The sequence below is a fragment of the Mesoplodon densirostris genome, chromosome 17 (genome assembly GCF_025265405.1).
Source record: "Mesoplodon densirostris isolate mMesDen1 chromosome 17, mMesDen1 primary haplotype, whole genome shotgun sequence".
Taxonomy (NCBI): Eukaryota; Metazoa; Chordata; class Mammalia; order Artiodactyla; family Ziphiidae; genus Mesoplodon; species Mesoplodon densirostris.
In genome coordinates, this window is record NC_082677.1 from 16132651 (window position 1) to 16160433 (window position 27783).

Genomic DNA, 27783 nt, shown 5'->3' on the forward strand with positions numbered 1-27783 from the left:
GTACATGGGCCTCTCACTGTTGTGGCCTCTCCCGTTGCGGAGCACAGGCTCCGGACGCGCAGGCCCAGCGGCCATGGCTCACGGGCCCAGCCGCTCCGCGGCATGTGGGATCCTCCCGGACCGGAGCACGAACCCATGTCCCCTGCATCGGCAGGCGGACTCTCAACCACTGTGCCACCAGGGAAGCCCAAAAGATACCTTCTTCTTGCATTCATGTTTCATCTGGCATCACTGTAGCATTTATACTAGAAAGCATCTCAAAACTGGTTATTATTTCATAGATGAGCATTCCATGAACTGCACTGCAAATCTCTTGAGTGTATAAAGACCTCACTTTGCACAACCAACAGGCTCCACCATCTACAGAGACTATTCTTAGTGGGATGGCCACACTTCCTTTCTCACCAGCCCTAGAGGCCGTATTTCTGATTGGGCCAAGCTACATAACATGGAAGATGCAATGCAAAATGAAAACAAAGGGCCCCTTGTCAAAAAAAAAAAAAAGAATTACAAGACGGTGACAGTAGAGCAGTAAACCAAGCATGGGACCCTTCTAAGCGTGAGGCCTCGTGTGACTGCATAGGTCACACGCCCATGAAGCTGGTCCTGTGTCTGACGCTTCTTAAGGAAAAAGGGTAGAGAAGCCTTTATCCTCTTTATAGAAACAGATTTTCAGACACAGGCTAACATCTACCCAAACATCAACTTAGGCCCTGTTCCATCCCCAAAGTAGGGGGGACTTAAATGTACAGCAAAGAAATGAAACTTTCCAAAGTATGAAAATTCCCAGCCCATTTGGTGAAATCTAATCAGTTAAGCATCTGCTTCTAGAGATCTCTCTCTTATATTCTTAACTCCCACATTCCTAAGTTTTCCAGACCTCCTAGAACCAGAGAAGGTCTGTGACCGATCCACACATGAGAGGTCTCCAGGATAACTGATACTTAGGGTTATCCCACGCCAAAGGGACCCTAGAAGGATCATCTCCCCAGGGATTCTTGGACAACAGCCAAGGCTGAACCTGAACTTGGGGTCTCCTTTCTGGGAACACTGGTTTGGGCATCAGCGACATTTTGCTCTTCACTAGCTAGAGTGGAAGTTCAGATTAGCCACTGGCCCTCTGTCCACTGTATTTAGTTCATGCAGTTCTGTTTGGGTAATCCTGAGAACGATGAGAATCTCTTCATCTCCTAAGATCTAGATCAAGAGGGAATCCCCCACTGAGGCCCCTACTTTCCAGTAAAATGGCAAACTGACCCACCTTTACCACCTTTTCATATGTCTAGCACAGCTCCATAGAGGCAGAGACTGTTTTCTTAGTCATCTTTGGGTCCTAAGAGCCCAATACAAAGTCTGGTCTGTAGACGGAGCTCAATGAACATCTGCTGAATATATCAGGTATAGAGGGAGTAGGTGTACGTGGCAATATTTCCATTGGAAATGCTACAATCAGGGAGAAACAGTAATCTTATCTGAAAGCTTGATTTTTGAATTATTATCATTTTTACTAACAAGAATAATGTTAAAAATTGCCACTGATTACCCCTTATTCTTGTGCTGATTATTTTACATGCATTATATTATTTATGATTTTTGACAACCTTTGAGGGCTTTTGTTTCCAATACTGTCCTTATTTTAGAGATGAGGAAACTGAGGATCAGAGGTGAGGTGCCTTGCCCAAGCCTACAGAGAGCCCTCAGCAGAAGGGCTGCCTCATATACAGCCAGGCCTGACTCAAAGGCTATTATTAGTCACCACACTATACAACCCCTCTCTCTTTGACGAGATGCCACCCTCTGTAAAGAACTTTAGCTGCTAATACTTTGACCTATTATGTCTTTAGTTAGCTAGATAGTTAAAAATAGAAAAGACATCTCTTCCCATCACCCCTAATGATTCTCTAGTGTGACAATGAGAAACGCTCCTAATCTCAGATTCAGAAGGAGAGAAAGCTTTCATACATATTTATCCTTGGTCCCTCTCTCCCAAACCCAGAAGAAGCTGAATGCAAGAATTTTACTTCCTTTCATAACTTTGATATAAGAGAAAAGCATAAATTCTCCCAATGTTTATTTATTTATGAATAGCCTATTTCTTTACCAAAAGAATTCGAAGATGCTTATAACAAAAGTCTTACCCATGGTAAGAGGAGGAAGAGAGAAACCCAGAGCTGGGGCTGTGGAAAGAGGAGGCAAAGACACAGGCCATGCGGGCGTAGGGTCACGGCTGTGACTGAGCCTCAGGCAGCCTGCAGATCCCAGTCTTGGCGGAGGGGTCCATCACAAGGGACCACGCAGACCTTTACCTGTGTTTTTAATCAAGTTACCGTCAAGTTAAATTGCCAGAAAGTCTTAGAGTCCTAAGAAAACACTATTAGAAAGAAAAAATGTGGCCATGAAAGAAAAGTTGGTCATGAAATGATAGGTATTATCCTATACCTATCAGAATAAAAAAGAATCTAAAAGGTCCAAGTCCCACGATTAGATTTGACAAGGTGGGCACGGGACAATAAATGTCCAGGTTTATGCTTCAATAATATCCATCTAACTGGTAACTGATTCTTGAAAAACATAACTGGTCCCTGAAATTGGAACCTTTTCTTTGCCTTTCTTTCCCCAGAGCTGGCACGTAATCATGTTCTACTTGCTGCAGGGAATAAAAATACCCAAATGCTTCAAATGCAGATAATATTGTACTATAGAAGTATACTTTCTCAGCTTTTTTTCCTCGGACTTGGAAACATTTTTGCTGTCATCAATCACTTACTTGTGCTAAAGCTCTCTCTGCTTTGATGGGATTTTTACACATCAAATCAAACTAGCTACATTAACGTTGTATTTCTGCCAATGAAGGATGGTGTGAAAGCTCAGAACCCGGGACAGAAGCCACAGGGAGCTGTCCCTCCACGCTATGGCTGGACGTTTCCAGAAGAGGGGAAGGCAGTCTCCCCACCCTGAGGGGTGGGCAATCTCTGGTCCAGTCTGCTCTCCCCGGTGCCCAAGCTCAATGATTGGGCCCCTGATTTGGAACTCTGGCCACCAACAGTCATCCTGGGGGAAGGTGGGAAAATGAGGGATTGTAGGAGAGCAAGGGGCAGCCTGAGGCCCCAAGCAGAAAGTCTTTGGCCTCTAAAGTAGAAAAGAAAGAAAACACCATGGGGCATGGTGGGGACCATGTTATTCAATGTTCATTTTTGTTTCCCCAGAGCCTAGCACAGCGCTGGATACAAAGAAGGTTCTGAGAAGCTCTCTCTGCTGGACTGAACTGAGGTCTGGGAGACCTAAGCCACCAGCTGGAGTCTTTGAGGATGGAAGCCCAATATTCTCACTGAAAAAGTGACATCTGACCTCTCTCTTTCATAGGGTTACTGTAAGATTAAACTGAGGTGTCTGTGTGTTTTGAAAGCTCTTTGACAAAATATTAGGCACTACTCAAATACAAGAATCAAGGATGGGGTGAATTGGGAGATTGGGATTGACATCCATACACTATTGATACTATGTATAAAAGAGATAACTAATGAGAACCTACTGTACAGCACACAGGACCCTACTCAGTGCTCTGCTGTGACTTAAGTGGGAAGGAAATCCAAAAAAGAAGGGATATATGTATACGTATAGCTGATTCATTTTGCTGTACAACAGAAACGGGCACAACATCGTAAAGCAACTATACTCCAATAAAAATTAAAAAAAAAAAAGAAACAAGAAAAGATTGCTGATAATTTGGGGAAAAAAATAAAACATGAAAAACAAATACAGGAATCACCAAACACCAATCCAGTGGCCAATTTTCATGGCAGAGGAATGGCTGCTGTGAACGTGGGCCTTATCCTGCCTGATGCCCTTGCCCTGCTTTCCTGCACCTTCTTTGTGAACCCCGTCTTCCTCCATCTGTCAGCAGCTCCAATGCTCCCTGTCCCCACCTCGGGCACTCAAACCCACTCTCACAGCGTGACACCAACGATGCTGAGGAAGTTTACTTCTAGTTCTGTGACACCAAGGGCAACCGCTCTCAGACTAAGACCTGGTGTCAAGGAGCCCCTCATAGACTCCACCTTATTACTAAGCTTGAATGATCAATACATAAAGCACCAGGCAAGGCCTTCTGCTGTTCTTCCTGTTCAAGGCGGTTCTGACCGGTAGCGCCCGATCTCACCAGCCTGTCCACCGCGCCAAGCTCCAGGGTGCGATCCTATCAGGATGGACTCCGAGTATGGTTCGTTTCATCTTCTAAAAGGCCAAGCCTGTATGTCTCAGAGACTGGAAGACCTATTCGTTTAGGCTTCATTTTTCTGGAACTGAGAGACTCTGTCTCCACTTTATAGCTTTTCCTTTCTTATCCAACTGTAGATGCAAGGCTCGCAGAATGACGTTTTGCCTAAGGACACGCAGCACCCAGTGATGCTGGCGGTGAGTCCTGACGCTCACCCTGCTTTCAGTCTTTGTGAACCACTGCGTAGAAATAAAACTAGTTATGAGCTAATCTGAACGAGTCCAAGAAACACTGCTGATCTTCATTCAAAGCCTGTATTTGATTTCTCGGAGGGAGCCCGAGTAGCAGGAATTACTTGGTAGAGTAGCTAGTAACCAAGTATTAGGAAACGGGGCTGTATTTTGCTTTTCTTTTTCTTCACTTACATGAATGAGGTCAACTCCTTCTACGTGATCTCGATGTGTGTCCCCTTGTCATGGAGTGACATAAGGGAGTGATTCCTTTCATGAGCTGATACTGAGGTCTGAGTGGTCCCACAAGCCAAGTATAGCCCCGGACAACTGATCTGTTCTCTCATGTGGGAATGAAGGACTTAGTAGCTACGTCTCTAAAATTAAACTCTAACACAAAAAATAATTATTTGTGCATGGGCCCTCTAAAATGGAATTAGCTCATATCTAATAATTCCAAACTGTAAATTTAACTACGTAGGAGAAGTTTTTGAAACTCGTGTTTCCAGGCAGATCTACAGGCAGAGCTAATGCTGCTTAAAACCACTCAGTTCATGGGAGTTGATATATTAGAGTCATAGTTAAGATCAGGTTGGAAACTTTAAAAGTTAAAGACAATTCAGATTAGCTTCAGAGTTCTAAAGCAGATTGAAAATTCTTTTTGGCAACACAATCAGGCTTTGCCTCCGGGGACCTCGGGCAGCACACGTGGGACAAATCAGAGTGTGGTCCAAGGGTCACTGGCAGAGCTACTTGGGAGGCTTGTTACGACACAGATGCCCGCAGCTCCAGACCAGTGGAGAGAATCTCAGAGGACAGGGCCCAGGAATCTGCTTAACAGATTTCTCAGTGATTCTTTGCAGACAACAAAGTTTGAGAACTGCTCCAAGGAAGGACAAAGCTTTCTCTGCTCTTCCCCTCAGTCTCCTGAAATTCACTCCTTAAGGAAGAAGAGCCTGATACTAATCAAGGCGAGTACTCAGTAAATATCTGGGGAAGTACAACATGCACTGGGTGAGGATATTATCTCTCCCCTTTTCCTTAGCTGCCAGGAATCTTGAAACCACATTTGAACTCAATTATAGAAATTCTGTAGGCCTTCGTAGCTTATATTCTGAAGCTCTTTTTTCTCTCACTCTCAAATTTTTACTCTTATAGTCTTCCCTGATTCTCTTTTTTACCTTTTATTTCTTTGCTGCCATTATTTTATTTTGTGGTTTTTGTAAGCACTCTCAAATCCTCTGTGGATTAAAAGGGGGTATAAATAAATAAACATACTTATGTACAGATATAAATCAAAGTGGCCATTATTTGTGTTCCTGTCACGTTATCCCCAGGCTAAGCTCTTGCCACAAAGACTGGCCCACATGCCTTTGTTCCAGCTTTCAGCCGGGAATCTTTTCCCAGAGTTCTTCATAAAAGCACCAGCAGGGAATTCCCTGGTGGTCCAGTGGTTAGCACTCGGTGCTTTCACTGCCGAAGGCACGGGTTCAATCCCTGGTGGGGGAACTAAGATCCCACATGCCCCACAGTGCAGCCAAAAATAAAAAATAAATAAATTTGGGGCTTCCCTGATGGAGCAGTGGTTGAGAGTCCGCCTGCCGATGCAGGGGACACGGGTTTGTGCCCCGGTCCAGGAACATCCCACATGCCGCGGAGCGGCTGGGCCCGTGAGCCATGGCCGCTGAGCCTGTGTGTCCGGAGCCTGTGCTCCGCAACGGGAGAGGCCACAGCAGTGAGAGGTCCGCGTACCGCAAATAAATAAATAAATAGATAGATAAATAAATAAATAATAAATAGATAAAATTTAAAAATAAATGATAAATTAAAAAATAAAAGCACCAGCAGCCTTACTTATGTCCTTGGAGCTCGATGGCTGTTCCTTTTCTCCCACCAATGTCCCACATGATGACAGAGTGGTCGGAGCTCCCCGAGAACAACATCCGCTGGACGGGGTCCCAACAGAGAGCAGTCACCCCACCTGAGAGAACAGACACAGCTGGCCATTAGTCACAAAGTGACAACATTATTCACCAATAACTTGTCAGAGCAGAAGAGTTCGGATCTAGGGCAATTCCTGGCACACGACAAACTTCTGTTGAAAGAACAAATCAGTCCCCAAAGAGAAAAATGGGCTCCAAGAATAAAAGTCCCACCCTTTATGCACTTTTCCCCAAAATTTAATGTACCATAAAATCAATTCCTGTAAAGACCAAAGGGGAATGAAAAAGGCAATTAATTGACCTTCAAAAAATAGACATAGTTCTAAGAACAGAAAATACCGCACTGTTTGGAAATATTGACCATAGTTTTTAAGCCCCGTCTACCCCACATCCCAACAGCAGGTGAGCAGTAAACAGGGCTTTAAAAAAGCTCAGTTAGATTTATTTTATTCTTGAATACAGGTGTTGATAGACAACAACATCAGAACTTAAAGTTTATTTTCTCTCTCTGGGAATTTAAATTTATAGATTCTGGGGAAATTACTTACATCCTCAAGTTGTCAGTTTCTTCAACTGTAAACTGGGGATGATGGTAATACGATGATACCACTGAGGATAATATCAGCCTAACCACTACCTACTTCACAGGGTTACAGTGAGCATGACCGGACCAGTTACCCGGGACCACTCTGTAAACTGTGGTGTGCAGTACAGATGGTTATTAGCATCACTCCAGTGGTTTGGCTATAAAATATTATGCCAGATTTTCTTCCCTGGCAGTCCCATCATAAATCAAACTTCTTGTGTACTGAGAACAATAGTAACTTTTTATGTATAAGATGAGCACAAAGCTTATGAATACTGAAGAATAAGAGAAATACTCATTTTTTACTCATTTTTATTGAAAAATATTATATTCTGAAAAGAACATACAAGTTGCTTCTTATTTGTTGGAATCCGACATTTTTCTTCCTTCGATCATCAATTTGTTCTAATGAAGTACTGCACTTTAAAAGCTTTTAGGAAAGTTTCTCTCATATAATGTCTCCGAAGATATTTTTTCAAGATCAAAAGGGGAAAAAAAAACCCACTATCCTGGATTATGCTTAATAGCTTCTCCCTATACCTGCACAACATTCTGCTTGTATATATTCCTGTCCCTGTAAGAATACACACCACTTCCCCCAGTGCGCCTGTGCTGACCACCCCCTGCAGCTCCCATCTCCTCTTCCCTCCCCCGCTCCCACCCCAAAACAAGCACAGGGCCAGCAGCAAACAGGCTCTGGTGGTACCTGTTGAATGAACGAAAGAGCAGATGAATGAAGACATAAAAATCGCTTTTTCATCCACAAATCTCGTTATTTGGAACTCCTCTGTTATGCTTACTTAGCCTTTCAAAGCTAAATATTTTCTCTTTCTGTATAAATCATCTTCTCTCCCTGTTATTAAACTTCATGTACCCATCCCCCGCCCCTTAACCTTCCTTCAGTATCTGAGAATGTAATGCTTAAGGATATGCATTCCATTGTGCAAAATGTTTATCCCCACACAGTACTAGAATGACTCACTTTGTTAAATATCTGTGACAGAGCCAGCTAACTGTTTACTGAAATTCATGTTCCCTCTGCTTGTATATACAGCGCTCCCTGGAAAGTTGCTTCCTACAGGGGCCACATTAACTGGCCCCTCTTGCAACTAGGGGGCATGTGACCAGTTCTCAGCAAGGGAACCCAGAAAGTACAGAAGTCATATGCATCCCTCCCAGGCCGAGGCAGTTAAGATGTTCCTTTTCCACTTTGTCTTTATACTTCCTCCTGGAGGACTCCAAGATGCCAGGACACAGAGAAATTCTAGAAGGAGCCTGGGACCCTGAATCACCACATGGAAAAGAACAGGAACATTTGCACTGGATTGTTACATGAATGAGAAAAAAGCCTTTGCATTAAGCCACTGAAATGTTGAAAGTTATTTGTTAGAGCAGTACCATTACCTACTACAATGCCATAGAATCACTAGAATATTATAATAAGGCTGGTCCAAGAGGAAGGTGAGAGTCACCCAAAGCTTCAAAAATATCAGACAAGTGAAAAGAAGTTATCAGTTTAGACTGTTAATATTGATGCCTAATACTTAAACAGAATTAGAGAGAAGGCTGGTTGGAAAACTGTTACATTAGCCTCCAAAGCAACCCACTATAAACTCTGAATTGGTTTTTCCCTCAAAATGTATCTGGAATCTAAGCACTTCTCACCATCTCCACTGCTACCATCCTTGTATGAGCCACAGTTAAAATTCTTGCCTAGAAAATTAAAAAGTATGACACACATTTTGTTGTAAAGGCTCTGGGGGAGAAAAGCACTCTCATACATTGTCGATGAGAATGCAAACCAGTAACATGGGGAAGGCCATATCCAACAAAACTACATATGCACTTAGCTCTCAATCCAGCCCTCTCACTTCCAGGAATTTATCTTGAAGATACTGTCCCTGCTCCCATCAAATACACCAAAATACACACTCTATTCATCTCAGCATGGTTTGAAATAGCAAAACATTGGGAACAACTTAAATGCTCACATAAGAGAGTGGGCGAACAAACTATGGTACATTCACAGAGTACTATGCAGCTATGAAAAAGAATGGAGAAGACCTGATGGATGGCTATGACATGATTTCCAGGATACACCATAAAGGGAAAAAGGCAAAGTGCAAAAGAATATCTACATTATGCTACCTCTCATCTAAGAAAAAAGGGTAGATGAGAAATTACTGAGATTTGTTAACTACAGCAGGTGTGTGGGAGAGGCTGGGGAATGGGAATGGAGAAGCGATGAAGGATACTTTTATTGTGTTTTTTTTGGTTTGGTTTTGAGTTTTGGAATCATATTAATATTTCACATACTCAAAAACAAGTAAAAAATAAAAACTAGGGGTGTGTGTGTGTGTGTGTGCGTGTGCGTGTGTGTGTGTGTTGCTGAGGGGGAGGGGGAATGGAGAACCCAAAATGGAATATGAACAGAAACAAGTGAACCTAGCCATATTACAAATAAGTGGTACAACCTCACTGAAGGGGGTTAGGGGAAGAATTGACAAAATTAACCATGAAAAATGGTAATAAGGCCAAATATAAAAAGATTTGTATACAAATACAGTACTCTAGTTAGTTTGTCAGATATATAAGAAACGGAATATTTACATAGTTTCAACGTTTCAAAGTATTTCCTCACAACATACTGATGTATTACAAAGGGTGATTACAATGGAGAAACCTGGCAGACACCATCTTAACCAAGCGATCAAAGTTAGCATCACCAGTAAGAGGACAAATCAGTATCATGTGCCTTCTGATATGATGCACTGAGAAGGCATATCATCACTTTTGTTTTATTCTTATAAAAATTTAACCATAAGGAAGCATCAGACAAACTCACATGGAGAGACTTTCTACAGGGGAACGACAGTCAGGCTAGTACTCAAAAATGTCAAGGTTGGGACTTCCCAGGTGGTCCAGTGTTTGAGACTTCCCCTTCCAATGCAGGGGGCAAAGGTTCGATCCCTGGTCAGGGAGCTAAGATCCCACATGCCCCCGGGGCCAAAAAACCAAAACATAAAACAGAAGCAATATTGTAACATATTCAATAAAGACTTTAAAAATGGTCCACATCAAAAAAAAATCTTAAAAAAAAGAATGTCCAGGTCATGAAAGCACAGAAAGACTGAAGAACTGTTCCAGGTTAAGGGAACTAAGGAGACGTTATCACCAAACGCGGGGTGTAGTCGTGGGTTGGATTCTGAACCAGAAAAAGGATATTAGTGTGATAACCAGAGAAATGTGACTAACGTCTGCGGATTAACAAGCAGTGTTGTATCAAAATTTCCTGATTTTTGATATTTGTACTGTAATTTTCAAAGATGTTAACATGTGGGGAATAGGGGTGAAGGATGGACGGGACTCTCAGCACTATTTTGCACCTTCTTTAAACCCTGAAATTATTAAACTAGCCTCATACAACGTTTCCTGCATCCACTCCCGTCCCTGTTGTCTATTCTCCACCAGAGTGATCACTGAAGAACACAAAGCAGATGATGACACCCCTTGCTTAAATCGCTCCTGTGGTTTCCCATCCCATTCAGAGTAAAACCCACAGTTCTCTCCAGGCCCTGTGTGATCTGGCTTCTGCCACTATAGGGGCTTCCCTCTCCCTCCTCCCCACCTTACTAGCTCTGCTTCAGTCAGCTGGACTTCCCACAGTTCCTAGAACAGGCCAGGTTCATTCTTACTTCTGGGTCTCTGCATTTTGTTGCCTCTGCCTGTGACTTTCTTCCCCTAGATTATCACTGGCTTGTTCCCTCACAAATGCCACCTCCTCAGAGACCTCCCTTGACTACTCTTACCACTTTCCTCCTTATGGTATTTCTCTTCAGAGCATTGCCTACTGTCCCAACAGAATATAAGTTCTAGGAGGGCCAGGGCTTTGGCTTTTTCCCACAGGATCCCCAGGATCTAGAATTCTGCCTGGCTTACAGTAGGCATTCAATAAGCAAATGATTGAACGAAGGGGGAAGTACATGAATGACTGTCCTTTGCCTGTTCTTAGGACATGAAACAGGCACATGACATCTCTTTTCCTGGCTGACCAGTGTTGTCTATGTGCTGGTCTTCATCTATTCCACTACTCATACCTGTTAAGTCAGGGAATGCTCATCTCAAGGAGAAGCTTTGGAGATGGTCTTGCTTGACTGGTTAAGGATTAGGGGGATAGAAAAGAGAAAGATGACAAATATATGATTTCCCCTATTTAACATGTGTTTGTGTCCCCCCCCATTCATATTGATATTCAATATTTGGAGGTGATTAGGTCACAGGGGCAGAGACCTCATGAATGGAATTAGTGCCCTTATGAAAGAGACCCCAAAGACAGGAATAAAGACACAGCCTTACTAGAGAATGGACTTGAGGATATGGGGAGGGGGAAGGGTAAGCTATGACAAAGCGAAAGAGAGGCATGGACATATATACACTACCAAACGTAAGGTAGATAGCTAGTGGGAAGCAGCTGCATAGCACAGGGAGATCAGCTCGGTGCTTTGTGACCGCCTGGAGGGGTGGGGTAGGGAGGGTGGGAGGGAGACGCAAAAGGGAGGGGATATGGGAACATATGTATATGTATAACTGATTAAATTTGTTATAAAGCAGAAACTAACACACCATTGTTAAGAAATTATACTCCAATAAAAATGTAAAAAAAAAAAAAAAAAAAAAAAGAAAAAGAAAGAGACCCCAGAGAGCTCCCTCACCCACTCTGCTATGTGACATTATAGCAAGAAGACAGCCATATAGAAACCAGGAAGTGGGTTCTCACCAGACACTGAATCTGCCAGTGCTTTGATCTTGGACTTCCCAGACTCCAGACCTGTGATAAATAAATGTCTGTTGTTTATAAGCCACCCAGTCTATGGTATCCTGTTATGGCAGCCAGAATGGACTAAGACAACATGTAAAATGGGTGGCTCAGGTTCTTTAAAACATCGTGTTAGATTTAAATAATGGTGGGCACTGGTAAAAAGAATGGTTAGGAAGACTTATTTAACTTTAAAGACTTAATTGGATGAGCTGTTCATCCTCTCCAAATAAACATGGAAATCCTTAAATAGGGTTTTCTATGTGCCAAGTGATAGACACCATTCAGCTCCTCCAAACTAATACACACCATCATCTACCAGCACTGCACCACGAGAAGCAGGCCCTCTGGCGTTTGTTGGTGACTATGGGATAAGGATGGTTTATGATAAAGAAATGGGAAGTTGATATACGGTATCAGAAGTGCAAAGGCTCTGGAACCAGATTCTAGGCTCAAGTGACAGCTCTACCCTTATTAGGTATACGACCTTGAGCAAGTTATTTAAGACTTTGAGCCTCAGAAGTCTCATCCATAAAAGAGGGATGATAATAGTTTTGTTAAGATTAAATGAGTGGGGCTTCCCTGGTGGCGCAGTGGTTAAGAATCCGCCTGCCAATGCAGGGGACAGGGGTTCGAGCCCTGGTCCGGGAAGATCCCACATGCCGCAGAGCAACTAAGCCCGTGCGCCACGACTACTGAAGCCCGCACGCCTAGAGCCTGTGCCCCGCAACAAGAGAAGCCACCGCAATGAGAAGCCCATGCACTGCAACGAAGAGTAGCCCCCGCTCGCCACAACTAAAGAAAGCCCGAATGCAGCAACGGAGACCAAACGCAGCCAAAAAGAGAAAAACAAATACCCTGTGCAGCCAAAAATAAAAAAATTAAAAATAAACTAACTTATAAGATTAAATGAGTGAATATATATAAGCACATGGAACAGGGCCTAGTACATGGGGAACACTCAATAAACGTGAGGTATGATTATAGTGCAGGAGGCCTCATCTGGACCATCTCCGTGACACTGTTTTTTGTTGAGTCAGCCTAAGGCAGTGACCAGCGCGTTCTCATGCTATCTCAACCATCATAAGATCAACTGAAGCTTTAGAAACAAGGTCCACCTCTAGTTTTTGCACATCACATCAGGCTGCAAGGAGCCCGAGCTGGGAAGGAGAGCTCTCGGTAACACAGAGTCAGGAAGAGAGAACAGAGACTTCTGAGGCTCAGGTTAAAGCAAGCCAGGGCATATTCATCAGACTCTCCCAGGGCTCAGACTGTTACACCACAGGCTTCAGGAAGAGTGGGAAGGATGGAAGGAAAAGCTGCAAGACAGGAAACAGGATGGGACTGGGGAGGCAAAAAAATCGCCCTGTGGTCCCATCCCAGTTCTATGTAAATGACCTAACAACGGGGTCTCTATTGGAGGCTGGCTTATAAATTGTAAATCACAGCATTCATTTCAAATCGGTTCAACAAGCAGGTACTGAGCATCTTCTATATGGCAGGCACTGTGCTAAGCTCTGTGGATATATTCAAAACAAGTAAGACTCAGACCCTACACCAACACAAATATACAATGTTGGTTCTGGGAACGAGAGGGACACGCACATTGTGTTTGGTGGAGCCATTCTCTCACAAGACGGGGTTGCTCCCTCTGCCTGGAGCGCCAAGACCTACCTTTTATCCCCCAGGTAACTTCTTCTCCCTCTTCAAGGTGCAGCTCACGTGCCCTCTCCTGCAGGAAGCCTTCCCTCCAACACCCCCAATCTAGGTGAGGCTCCCACCTCTGCCCATGTCTCTAAATGTCACCATCACTCACTGGATCCAACTTTGCTGGATTATAAATCTGTCCCCACTGTAGACTTTAGGCTCCACATCTTTGTATTCAAGCACAGTGCACAGAGCTGGGTGCACCAGAGGTGCTCAGTGTATGTTTACTCTCCTGGCCCGTTAATTGAATGGCAAAGAAGCACGGGAGGACGATAAAGGAGAGCAATAAGCCGTCACAACAGAGGCTCTGGCAGACCCAGAGGGGCCCAGAGGGATGGGGCGGGGAGCCTCTTCCTCCTGCGGCGACTGCTGCCTGTCAGCTTCCTGATGAGCAGCAGAGCCCTTTCCCCCTGACGCCTCTGGCGGCAGCGAGCCCACCACCTCAGCGAGCCCAGCTCGCGGAGCAGTGCAGACACAATGCTCCCCCGTCTCCATCTACACCCAGGCCATCCTCCTCACCCTGCATGACCCATAACCAGGATGGAGAATGAGAGCCAGGGCTGCGACGGTTGTGGGTTTCTGGGGTCTATGATTTTTTTTTTTTTTTTTTTTTGTGGTGCGCGGGCCTCTCACTGTTGTGGCCTCTCCCGTCGCGGAGCACAGGCTCCGGACGCGCAGGCCCAGCGGTCATGGCTCACGGGCCCAGCTGCTCCGTGGCCTGTGGGATGTTCCCGGACCAGGGCACGAACCCGTGTCCCCTGCATCGGCAGGCGGACTCTCAACCACTGCGCCACCAGGGAAGCCCTATGATATTTTAATGGACAAAAATCATTTATTCCATTTCGTTGTCCTTCACTTCAGCTTTCCGCTCCAGAGCTCTCCCTCATGGTTTCATTATACGCTTCTCCCTGCCTTGGCCCTCCACAATATAACCGACAGAATAACTTTTAACATAAATGAATTCATTCTTAAAAGTCAAGGTTTTATCTATACTATTTTATACTCTCATAAATGGAACTTTTAATGGCTGCATAATATCCCAAAGCATGGATGTACCTTATTTCACTTACTGTTAGGCTGCTTAACTTTCAACTATTATACGTTTTGCTAGGATGAACCTTTTTATACATAAAACTTCATTCACATTTCTGATTTAGCTAGAAGAGTTTCCCAACCGTGGAACCAGATCAGAGTATAAACATTTTTAGAAATTTCATACATGTTACCAAATGCTCAGTGAGCTAATTTTTGGAGACTTTTACAACATATCTTGCAAAAGCTAAAGACTAGGTGGAGGGTCACAAAGTCAGGGCTGGAAACTGCTGGCCCTGTCTCTACCAGTGGGACCTGGTATCTCACCATGCACATCCCACCACACGTGCAGGGTGAGGGTGTGCAGGCAAAATGCGCCCAGAGGAGAGGCAGCCAAGGAAGTCCTCAGACCACGGAGCCTCTTGAATAGAGTATGTAACCTTTCAGTTACTGCATTTTGCTCCAGGTTGAAGTGATGAGTGTTTCTGGAAAGGTGAACGTGCTCCGTCTCTAGGCTACACCCTCCTCCGAGATCCACAGCAGGACATCCAGCTGACTCCTCAAGGGGGCCTCTTGGTCGTGTTCAGTTTAAAGCACCACGACATTCTCTCGCAAACCTGCTGTTACTTCTGCCGTGCCCACTTTCAGTAAATGGCATCACCGTCCACCCAAATGTTCCAGACAGAAACGTGGAAGCCACTCCTGCTGCAGCCAATCCTCAAGCGCTGCTGACTCAGCTCCTCAACACAGCCTGAACCCCTCCTCCACTCTCCGCACCCGCCGCTGTTCTCCCGGTCCAGACAGCAGTCCCCTTTGCCAGGGACTCCGGCAGTAGCTTCCTTCTAAAAGGCCTCCTCACATCCACCCTCGTCCCCACTCAATCCACCACCCGCTGCTACCACGACTCGTTACAACAGAAAGCAGGTTACCACCCTGCCTCAGCTCCACCACTGGCTTCCCACTGCCTGAGAACAACGTCCATCCGAAGTTCTTCACGTTGCCTGGGGCGTCAACCTGTATCCCTCACCCCTGGCTCTCCACACAGGCCACTGGACTCCATTCACACTTATCTGCTGCAGGCTTCAAACCTGCTTCATACATCCGGAGTCTGCAATGTTCCCACCACCTGGGTAACTCCCCAGTCTTCTTAAGGTGTTGTTTAAACACCACTTTCTTAGAAGCCCCCCTTTAACTCTGTGGACAAGAAGCCCTCTTGTTAACTGCTCCCAAAGAAGCCCATGCGCAGCCTCGGGGCTTCACAACGCTTGTGACTCGCATAATACTTCCACTTATTGCTGTAATTCCATGAGCGGGATTTGAACAGGGCAAGGACTAGGCTGATTGCATTCACCGGTGAGCGGCAGCACTCGTCACATGGAGAGCCAATGACCTGACGGGCTCCTGAGGAAAATCCACATCTGTTAGATGTGAAAGCCTCCACCGTAAACAAGACTTAAGCTTTCAGCTTAATGATCTGAACTTGCATATTTGCACTAAACTGTGCCTGTCAATACTTCTCCTAACGGTCAATGAACACGTCTGTATTTAATTTTCCGTTAAGGAGTATGCTTTGGGAGGTTCACATTCAAGTCCTCCTATTTCCAATATGTTCATACTAACCAAAAAAATTCTTAGAAGAAAAAAGAAAAAGATTGTATTGATACTAGTAGTTTCCAGTGGTCAAAATCTGATATTTTCCCCCTTTGTTCAAATCAGCATGTGACATTTTGGCAGAAATATATTCTAATTTCTGCAGAAATATCAAAGAACTAGGATATTGGGCATTTAGCTCCAGAAATAAAACCAGCAGAGGGAGCATAAGAACATAAAATTAGTTTTCTAAATCCCCATGGATTAGTAAATGCCATCTTTTGGCCTCTGGGTATGGCTATTAGGCAGATTCCATCACTAACTCACATTTTTATATGATCTTCTGTACTGTAACAGAGTGATGGGTGAATGGCTGACTCCATACACATACTGAAGACCTGTCTGCTGTTGAGTTTGGATCTGGAGTGATTAGATCCCCAAGATCACTCTTTAATGGATCTAGGTTCATCTTAATTAAGGTCTTTGTGGGGTAAGGGAGTCAGGAGGTTAAAACGAACCCTCCATTCACAGCCCCTTTCTCCAGAATTGTGTCTGGCTGAGTTGGGACCTCCCAGGGCCCAGATGGACTTACTGCATAGGAAGAGCTCAGCAGTGTTTGCATCATCGTGGAATCTCTCAGACGCCCTTGTTCTAGCTTTAAATGAATGACCTGTGCTGTAGCCAGACTGGACGTGGGTAGATACTACTGTCTAGGAATAATAACAAATTAGATAGGTGACCTGCTACATTGATTTGCCTTCGTGTTAGATAACCACCTTCCTGGGCTACGTCCTGTCTTCCTCAAAGATATTTCTTGATGATATCATGTGAAAATGTTTTACATTCTTTCAGAAAGGTAAGATACAATATCAGGTAGTATTTTATATTGGAACTAATCCGGAAGACATGACGTCCTTGGGCCACCCCTGGCTCACCTCACAGCGGTAAGAAGCAGCTACTTACCCCTTTCCTGACCTGGAGGCCGCAGTATAGAACTCGGGGAATTCCTATCGGTGCTCTGGGCAGCGTCTGACTCCTAAAGAGCCAGAAGGTCGAGCTGAAAGCCACCTCTGCCGCAACCAAACCTGGGAACTCTCCAGCCTGTCACGGCCTCCAAAAGTTTACCGCTCGTCTATCCACTCCCCGCTCGCCCATCACCACAGCCGCGCTGCGAGGGACAGTTTCCTACTAGCTCTCCCACCACACTCTCTACTCTACGACCAGAGCAATCTTTTAAATCCGATCAGGTTAACTTCTTTGCTTAAAACTCTTTCACCGTTTTCCCCTGGTGTCAGGATAACGCTCTCAGCGATCTGAACTGATCTCACTTCCTTTCTGGCTGACACCCCACCCCCCGCCCCCATACCCAGTGTTCCAGCCAAAAAGAGTTACTAGGTGCTCCCAAGAGAGCCACGCTTTTTGCAAATCCCCAGGCCTTGGATTCCGCTGGTTTGTTCTGCCTGCCCTGCTCTCCCCACTTCTCTTTCATGAACTCAACACTTACTCCTCCGCCACAATCTTAGGTCAAAGTCATATCTCCTGCCCATCCCGTGGGGGAGACCTTCCCTGACCAACTCCCACTCCCATCCCAGCAACGCGCCCGCTCCGTGTTCTTGTACATGCTTGGTGCTGCTCCCCTGTGCCCCAGACGCTCCTCCACACACCCCGGCCCCCAGGCACTATAATTACTGTTTAGCTTCTGTCTCGCTCACTGGGCTGTGAGGAACTTGAGGACAATGACTATGCCTTTTCTTTTTCTTTCTTTCTTTTTTTTTTTTTTTTGCGGTACGCGGGCCTCTCACTGTTTGTGGCCTCTCCCGTTGCGGAGCACAGGCTCCGGACGCGCAGGCTCAGCAGCCATGGCTCATGGGCCCAGCCGCTCTGCGGCATGTGGGATCTTCCCGGACCGGGGCACGAACCCGTGTCCCCTGCATCGGCAGGCGGACTCTCAACCACTGCGCCACCAGGGAAGCCCTCTTTTTTTTTTTTTTTTTTAAGCAGAGGTCTTCTTAGAAGCCCATATAATTTTAAATTTATTTATTTATTTATGGCTGTGTTGGGTCTTCGTTTCTGTGCGAGGGCTTTCTCTAGTTGTGGCAAGCGGGGGCCACTCTTTATTGCGGTGCGCGGGCCCCTCACTATCGCGGCTTCTCTTGTTGCGGAGCACAAGCTCCAGACGTGCAGGCTCAGTAGTTGTGGCTCATGGGCCTAGTTGCTCCGCGGCATGTGGGATCCTCCCTGACCGGGGCACGAACCCGTGTTCCCTGCATTGGCAGGCGGATTCTCAACCACTGCGCCACCAGGGAAGCCCTATGCCTTTTCTTTCTGTGACTGGGAGTAGTGGCAGAGGTCAACCAGGGAGAGCCCAGGAGGTGAAGAGACAAGGGTCCCAGGCAGAACCCACCAAGATGACCCCAAAGGAGAGGAGAAAGAGCAGTCAGAGACTTCAATGCGGGAGGAAATGTGTTACAGAAGCCAATCGAGGGCAGTCGCAGCAGGAAGGAATGGCCACAATGTAAAATGCTACCAAGAGGTTAAACAGGACAGAGTTTAAAACATGTCCGGGCTTCCCTGGTGGCGCAGTGGTTGAGAGTCTGCCTGCCGATGCAGGGGACACGGGTTCGTGCCCCGGTCCGGGAAGATCCCACATGACGCGGAGCGGCTGGGCCCGTGAGCCATGGCCGCTGAGCCTGCGTGTCCGGAGCCTGTGCTCCGCAACGGGAGAGGCCACAACAGTGAGAGGCCCGCGTACCGCAAAAAAAAAAAAAAAAAAGCAGCTTCTACTTGATAACCTCTGTTTTTCTTTGAAGGAGGCTTGGGGAGAGCGGGGAAGGTCTGAAAAAGCTGCCGAGGGACTAGAGAAGGAGCATACTGTGTATGAAGGACTTAGAGCCGGGTTACGTGAGGGGCTGTGAGGCAACTCCTCAGCCTGGACTGGAATGACGACGACTCTGCACTGGGGGCAATGAGCTGAGGCTCGTGCTGTGGCCCCAAACCTGAGTGCAGACTCCGCGGCTGAGTGCGCAGGAGAGGCCTGGATACTCTGAACCACAGGTGAAATTTACCGACAAGGAGGAACAAGGGGGCCTGAACTAAGAATGCTGGGAAACGTGTGGCTGAAGTGATGGGGAGGAAGGGAAGATGGGGCAGAGATGCTGGGCAGTGAGGGGTCAAGGGAGGGACTCCTCAACAAGGGCAAGAACAAGCGCAGGTGGAGTTAAGGGAAGCCAAGGATTAGGGGACTGAACTCAGCAGTGAAACAATCCTGACGTGAGATAGTTTCAGGTCCCCACCAGGCCAGGCTTGGTCAGAGTGTAGGTGGCTAAAAAGAGAAATCCAATCAGGAAAGACCTGGGCTCTATCCACAGGGGAGGTTTCTATGTGCTCTTCCTGCCTCGGGTGTAGATAATTAAGATGATCTTTTATGAATCTTTCCCCTGGATTCAATTTTCTCTTTATTGCATTGCTCTTTTTCCCTTTAGGAAATCCCTTATGAGCTAGGTACTACCCCATTTTACATCCTCATTCACCTACTTTTTTTCTTATATGACGTCTAAACTCATATATTAACCTTGTTCTCTACTGAATCATGGGCTGGTAAACTGCAGAAGACACAGAAGCCCATTAAGAACCAGGAAAACAGGCAGTTATTCATTCTCCAGGGTCAACATCACACGTTAAAAATACTAGTAAAAAATTAGTCATCATCATTTACTCAAGTCTTTCAAAGGTTAAGTGTGGATACAGTCTATCACCTCGCTTACATGACCTTGAGCAGACCAGTAACATAAAGCAGGCCTTGAAAAGAGCCCCAGAGGAAGGAAAACTAAAGAGGAACTCGTACCTTTTTATGTAGGCTAGCTACCCACGACAAATCTATTTTTCATTTCATTTGTCTTGGAAGGAGGAGTCTGTCTTGCATACCATCTTCTCGCTCCAAGGATGGCAAGGACAGACAGAGGCAGCTGTCCTGTCCAACTGTGCAGTTGCCACACAGCCTCAAACAATGTCTCATTAACATATGCAAACAAGGGCTTTCTCCAGCGTAGCATGACAAAGAACCAAATCACCACCATTTTTGAAATAGACTGTTTGCTCTTTTGTTTGACTGATGGAGAACATTTCTGACATTGTATCTTACCGAACCGTTCTGAAATCAATCACACGTATCACGTGTATCTTTGCACAAGCCCAGATTGTACCTCATCACTTTCACATCACATCTTGTGAACATCAGAACATGCAGCAGGTGATAGGTCACTGTGAGAGCAGCACATGGAGGGTCTGCTTTCAATCCCACCTGTATGTCCTCTGAATGCTGTGACCAGGGTGCAGTTTTCTTGCTCCAGTTTGAGGATGGTTACTTGGCCTGAGTGGTCACCAATAAACACATGCCGAGTTTCAACATCAAATCTATCATGTAAGCATTAAGGATCGTTTCTCAAAAGTGAGTGGATGGTTTACCCCCCTCTCTCCACACACACACCAGAAAAAGCATAAATGTCAAAGAAATGCACAAATCTCATGGGAGGAGAACTTGAATATAATGCTGAAAGACACAAAAAGTGGACATAACAAAATGAAAGACATTACTTACTGGACAATAAGACTCAACGTGATAAGCATGTCAATTTTCACAACATAAATTTATGAATTTAATATAATCCCTATTAAAGTATCAACATGTGGGTTTTTTTTCCTACAGTTAGGTATGTTCATTCTAAAGTTCACATAGAAAAATAAATAAGCAAGAAGAGCCAGGAATACTCTGAAAATAAGAGTAATACGGTATTGTGATGGGGGAGGTTAGCCCTAACAGATATTAAAACATGTTATAAAGTCTCTTTAATTGCAAGTATGGTGCTTAAATAGACAAACAGACCAATGGAACAGAAAAGAAAGTCTAGAAATAGGCCCAAAAGCAGGCAGAAATTTAGTACATATCTGATAAAGGTGGCTTTTCAAATGAATAAGGAAAAGAAGGGTGAAAAGAAAAGCTGGCACAAACTGAACCAGTCATTTGGAAAAATAAAACAGGATTTGTACTTCACTTTATACCAGGATGAACTCCAAGGTAAAAAATGAAAAATATAAGTTCTAGATGGGAGAGTTCCTTTATAACCTTGGAGTGGAAAAAGCCACGACTCAAATACACAAACAACAAACAAATGCCATAAGCAAAGCACAAGACAAACTGGAAAAAATATTTGCAACTGATGTCACCAAAGGCCTGAATACCTAATATAAAAAGATCAATCCAGAAGAAGATTACAAACCTAATAAAAAACAGGCAAGATACATGAATGGATAGTTCAAGAAATGACAATGGTGCTTTGCAAAAAAAAAAAAAAAATTAACCCAGCAGGCTATCCTTTGAAAGGCTGCTGTTATAAGATTGGCCTGGCGTCTGGGAACTTGGATTTCAGGAGGCTTCCCACCATTAACAGACGAAAGTGGCTGACTGTGCCTTAACTGTACAAACAATATGGTTTATGCCAAACACCTGCTTTCCTTCTGGGAGTCTGGTTTGTTTGTTTTGTTTCTTTTGGTCACTCCACACAGCATGTGGGATCTTAGTTCCCTGACCAGGGATTGAAACCATGCCCCCTGCAGTGGAAGCACGGAGTCTTAAGCACTGGACACCAGGGAAGTCCTCCTTATGGGAGTCTGGAATTTTGGTACATGCAGGAAGAGGGTGCCTCTGTGACCAGTCAGTCTCCAGTAACTACCCAAGGCCCTGAGTCTCTAGTGAGCTTCCCTGGTTGGTAACGCCTAGCATTCCTACTTGTAGAGATCTACCCCAGAGGCACAATGGCCAAAATATGAATTGACACATGCCTGAAGCTATTCACTCCGTATTACAGTAAGAGCTAAAGTTTGAAAACAACCCAGAAGTCCATCAAAAGAGGACTTATTAACTATGATACATCCATGCAAAAGAATACTACACAGCTGGGAAATTTGACATGGAGTAATTTCCAGGATATATAATTATATATATATATAAATATATTTTAAATAGAGACTTAGATGTTACAGCCTTAATAGCCTTCTGTTAACTTTATATTTATTATTATTTTTAAAAAATTTTGGCTGCACTCCACGGCATGTGCGATCTTAGTTCCCCGAGGGGATCGAACCTGCACCCCTGCACTGGAAGCACCGAGTCCTAACCACTGGACCACCAGGGAAGTCCCTCCAGGATATATTATTAAGTGTGTCTGGGGGAAAGCCAAGGTTTATGGAAGTTTATATGCTACACTACCTTCATATAAGAAAGAGGGAAGCATAAATATAAGTGTGTGTGTGTGTGCTTATATTTACAAAAGGAAGCACTTTGATAAATCAAGATTGATCAAAAACGGCTGCCAATGGAAAAGTGAGAAACAAGCTGAGGGGAAAGGGGTGGTAGTGAGACTTCTCCTTCATTACATTGTTTCCATTATGGAATCTTGTAATTATGTTACATGTGAAAAATATTCATAAATTTTTTTAAATCCCCTAAATCGACAACAAAGTAAAGTGAATAAACCTACTGTCAACTTGCTGATATAACCACAGAGTTAAAACAATTATTTCAAGTGACTTTAAAACACAGCATTTTGACTATACATTCTTGGTAGAATATATTCTCAGGACAAAGAAAGCTGCAAAAAAAAATCTAAAATCTTATTCAGTAGTCTTGCTATTATAATATTGCTATTACTATTTAAAACAACTTAAATATACCATGGAATAAAGCAAATAAAGAATTATGCTGATGTTTAGGAACAAAGGTTTTTAGCCCAAAAGAATCAAGTACAAAAATGAAGTAAAGGGGCTCCCCTGGTGGCACAGTGGTTGAGAGTCCGCCTGCCGATGCAGGGGACGCGGGTTCGTGCCCCGGTCCGGGAAGATCCCACATACCGCAGAGCGGCTGGGCCCGTGAGCCATGGCCGCTGAGCCTGCGTGTCCGGAGCCTGTGCTCCGCAGTGGGAGAGGCCACAACAGTGAGAGGCCCACGTACCGCAAAAAAAAAAAAAAAAAAAAAAAAGAAGTAAAAACGCTATAATGTTAAATTTGAATTAGAAATATTATGTGAACTAATCATTTATTTTCTTTTTTAAAATACACATACATATATTTGCTAGCTACCTCTGAATACTATTCCTCACTAAGAGAAACGGCCGATTCCAGGACTGGGACAGGAAGGTACCAGATAAGCTTAAGACATGTCGTGTCAAAAAGCAAAGATGCTATCAAAGGCTAGTGGGGCTGTATCAAAAAGACATAGGAGCCAATATGATGTGGCTCTTAATGGCCAAAGATGGGACAATATGAGCATCAAAAAAAGGGGGGGGGGGCAATTTACTGAAATATACTGAATATATTATTAAAAAACAAAACCCTAAGAGTTTATAATAATGCTCAAAGCCAGAGTGATTGGCATTTAGTATGATATGAGGAAATATGAAAATCAGGATAATCTTAATAGCTTTTCAACACTCTTTCCACGAATAGGAATAGATAGAAGAGAATGCCTGGTGGAACGGCATTGGACTATATAGGGTGACATCTTGGAAATATCTCCAACAGGAATAAATCCTTAAAATGAAGAGTACCTGAATTAGTTTTGTGGAAGCATGAAAAATGTGACCAAAACTTGGTCAAATGACAGACTGAAAGGTGTGGCTAGGTAAAGTATTCACAAAAATAAAGACCAGCAATTGAAGTGGGGAAGGAAAACAGTTCTATTTCTTACATCAACCTGCCATGGGACCTTTGGGAAATACCTCCGCTCTGCTATATCTAGTTGTGCAGAGGGCTAGCTCAAAGATTTTATTACCCGAGTTCTAATCCTGGTTCTGCCAGGTAACAGTCATGTGACCTCGAGAAGGTTTCTTAATCTTTTTGAGCCTCTCTGAGGCTTTTCTACACGTGAAAATTGAGAATTAGGTCTTTATGTTTTTTTTGTTTTGTTTTGTTTTTGCGGTACGCGGGCCTCTCACCGTCGTGGCCTCTCCCTTTGCAGAGCACAGGCTCCGGATGTGCAGGCTCAGCGGCCATGGCTCACGGGCCCAGCCGCTCAGTGGCATGCGGGATCCTCCCGGACTGGGGCACGAACCCGTGTCCCCTGCATTGGCAGGCGGACTCTCAACCACTGCGCCACCAGGGAAGCCCCCGGTCTTTATGTTTTTTTTTTTTTTTTTTTTTTTTTTTTTCCTTTTTGCGGTATGCGGGCCTCTCACTGTTGTGGCCTCCCCCGTCGCGGAGCACAGGCTCCGGACGCGCAGGCTCCGGACGCGCAGGCTCAGCGGCCATGGCTCACGGGCCCAGCCGCTCCGCGGCATATGGGATCCTCCCAGACCGGGGCACGAACCCGTATCCCCTGCATCGGCAGGCGGACTCTCAACCACTTGCGCCACCAGGGAGGCCCGGTCTTTATGTTTTGATAGTGAACAAAGTAACCTTATGTAGAAGCGCATGTAAACTCTCAGGGAATAAGATATTTTCTTCTTTTTCCTCACCTTCACTTTCATATTACTCTTGTTGTTGTTAACATGATAGTTCACTTAATATTTGAAGCATCAGATCTTTAGCCAAAGCAACAAAGATTTTGAGGTGATTCCGAAATTGATAATTCAACTTGTGAACTAGTCAGTCTCTGTCATCATTTATTTCTCTACTTGAATTTTGGTTACTTTCATTGCTTATTTACTTCTCGGCTAAGAGGCCTGAAAGAAGAGGAAAAGGGGTGATGTCAATCTGACTTATTTTATCACTTGTTGGCTTGACTATTTGAGGTGTAGATGGGAGAGAATCAATCCGTCTGTAGAAAACTCTTATGTACACCACCAGTGCCCACTATGAAGAGAAACAGGGGTCATAATATTATTCTGAACATTTTATGTTATTTTAACAGATCTTCTTCCTTTCCTTATCACTAAAAAACGGAAAAACCAAAAAGACCAAAAAACCAAAAACCGGTAAGTACAGAAGGTGGCAGAAAGAAGAGGAGGGGTGAGGCGATGGAGGAGGGTTCCCATGAAAAAAGCATGTTTAAAAACTGGATTTTAACATGAACCCCAACGCTGTATGGGTTGCCCGTTAACAATCTATGCATAAGGCAGCTCCCAGAAAAAACCCTGCAGCCTTGGGAAAGTTGCGTGGGTCTCGGCTGCAAAAGCGGTGCTGTTATGCATCAGCGTGCAGCACTGGGAAAATACCAGGCAGACAGATGCTCCCAGGTGCAAGGGCTGGCACTCTGGTTCCAGAATTGGAGCTAAGGAGGCAGGTCTGGTAGAGATGAGGGAGTCTTCTGGAAGGGCCTCTCTGTCTGCAGTAGTGCAGCTGCCTTCCACCTTAATAGCAAGGTTGGACTGGAGGGTCATTTGCACTGGGGAAGGAAGCCTGAGGCTTTCACTACACACACAAGTTTCTGATAGCCAATCACGTGGTTTTTTTCTGCTTGGTAAACCAGATGGCAAAGAAGAGTCGAAAAATGAAGATGACGTTTGGAGATGCCGGAAGAGAGGAGTCAAAGACTGTAAGAGTCAGGACAAGTTTAATTCCGTGTATTTGTGGGGTTTTTTGTTTTCATTTTCAGATCATTTAAAAAGTAAACTTCTTAAGGGCAAGATCTGTATTTTTTCCTATACTCCTTGGTTTGGTTAGGTGATACAGAAGATACATCACTAGGCTTGGCTAGTGATATAGAAGCCAGCATGTTAAGAACAAATTATATTTATGCCATTAGTTCTGTTCTCAGAGGGATAATGCAGTATAATGGGAAAACCCAGCAGTCCAAGGCAGAAGACCTGGGTTCTGGTGGTGATTTTCCTACATACGAGCTGGGTGGCTGCAGATAAGGCATGTGACCCTCTCTGGGCTTCAGCTGGCTCACCTGTAAATGAGAAATTGGATGGATGATCTCTAAGGGAGATCCAATACTAACACTACAAGAAATCATTAATCCATTGGCAGGAGAGTTCATGTATTTCAATTCAAGCATTATGCTTGTCTGAACCGGCTTTTAGAAAGTAAACTTTGGAGTTTCTTTCTTTAAGCACCCTCTCAAAGATAAGTTGATCTTGATTTCCATTCCTTGTTGCCCTTGTTTCTGGTCTTCTTGGTAACATGCCACTTTTACAGCCTTCCATATGGCCATTCTCAGTTTCTTCATCTTGCCCTTCCAGTTGGAAAATAAGAGTGACATTAGCCTAAACACACACACACACACACAACTACTGACACATGTCTGCAAGGAAACAGCAAGGTGCAATACTTTGTCAGGTGGTTGCAAATCACTGAACAGGCATATAAATACTAGATGAAAATCTGAAAGCAAGTCTTACTGTTTCATCCTGTTTTTGCAGACAAGTGATCTGTGTATAACTATTTCCTCATTTGTCAGAAGGTGGAGAGAGTCTATGCTTTTTGTTTTGTTTTGTTTTGTTTTTTGTTTTTGTTTTTTTGCAGTACGAGGGCCTCTCACTGTCGTGGCCTCTCCCGTTGCGGAGCACAGGCTCCGGACGCGCAGGCTCAGCGGCCATGGCTCACGGGCCCAGCCGCTCCGCGGCATGTGGGATCTTCCCGGACTGGGGCACAAACCCGTGTCCCCTGCATCAGCAGGCGGACTCTCAACCACCGCGCCACCAGGGAAGCCCAGATTCTACGCTTTCTAGAGAAGAAACTCAGGGCCCTTTACTCCTCAGAGTGGTAGCATCACCAATACAGGCTTCTCACTTGTCAGGCCTGTGTTCACTGGAGCCCAGGGGGCTGGATGTGAGGAGTACCCAGCATTGGCAGGTGTTCACACTGAGCACATGCACCCTGGAGACTTGAGAGATAAGAGTTAATATCGTTCTACATATCCTGGAAAAGTCTGGTACCTGGAACAAAGACTGTGTGGAGCATGACTGTGTAGATACCAGTCAGCCTACTCTGGTCCCGGCATGGTGGCCTCTCAATAAATATTCTTAAAATGAATAGGAATCCTGTGGTTCTGCTGCCAGGCGCCCAAATGGGAATGTGTCCAACCTTAATAACTATGTGTAAATCATTTCTGTTCAAAAATAAAAGACTGTATATTTCAGTGACGGTTTTATCTCCATGTTCCATAATTCTTTCTGACAGCTGAGGCTCACAAATCTGGGCTGTGTACTGTCTAGATGTAAGACTTTGTATCACAGCAGACCCACAACCTGCTCGGCAGTAACTTCTTTCAGGTGAAATTACTTTACTCCACCTACATGAAGACCCTTGATAATTTATGTGTTAGCAAAGTTTATAAGCATCTTAATCAGTAGGGCAACTAGCAAATAAAACAAGAAACTTTCAAGTTGCACATACTTAAAATGTTCATGAAAGAAAGAAGTCAACAGCTAAGTTCCCACCAAGGGATTTTGTCCAGCAAAGGATACTGCAGGCCTGAGGCCACAGCACTGGTGCGATAACCTCCCAGGCGTTGCCCACTCTCAGAGCAGTGCCAGGCAAATTGCTTGTCCTGTCCCGTGCTCAGCACCCACTCCAGCTCCAGGACAAACAGGATCATCGTCACTCTGCTCTGATGCGCTAAAAGCCAAGAGACAAGAAAACAACCCATAAAGCATCCTAAAAGAGGCTGGTAAAGCATGGTCCACAGAGATGCATCGTTCTCTCCTCCCCGCCCCAGAGTAAGCTGA

The 27783-nt window shown here is 44.8% G+C and overlaps 1 protein-coding gene across 1 annotated transcript in view; it reads right to left on the reverse strand.

Moving 5' to 3' along the window:
- The window catches only part of WDFY2 (WD repeat and FYVE domain containing 2), a 173739-nt gene that overhangs the window by 21912 nt on the left and 124044 nt on the right, over window positions 1-27783 (reverse strand). Inside the window, exons 5-7 of the mRNA XM_060079897.1 lie at window positions 27523-27673; window positions 20421-20533; window positions 6301-6427 (exon numbers count right to left, since the gene is read on the reverse strand). Of these exons, the coding sequence (XP_059935880.1) occupies window positions 6301-6427; window positions 20421-20533; window positions 27523-27673 (391 nt within the window). The remainder of the gene's footprint in view (window positions 1-6300; window positions 6428-20420; window positions 20534-27522; window positions 27674-27783) is intronic.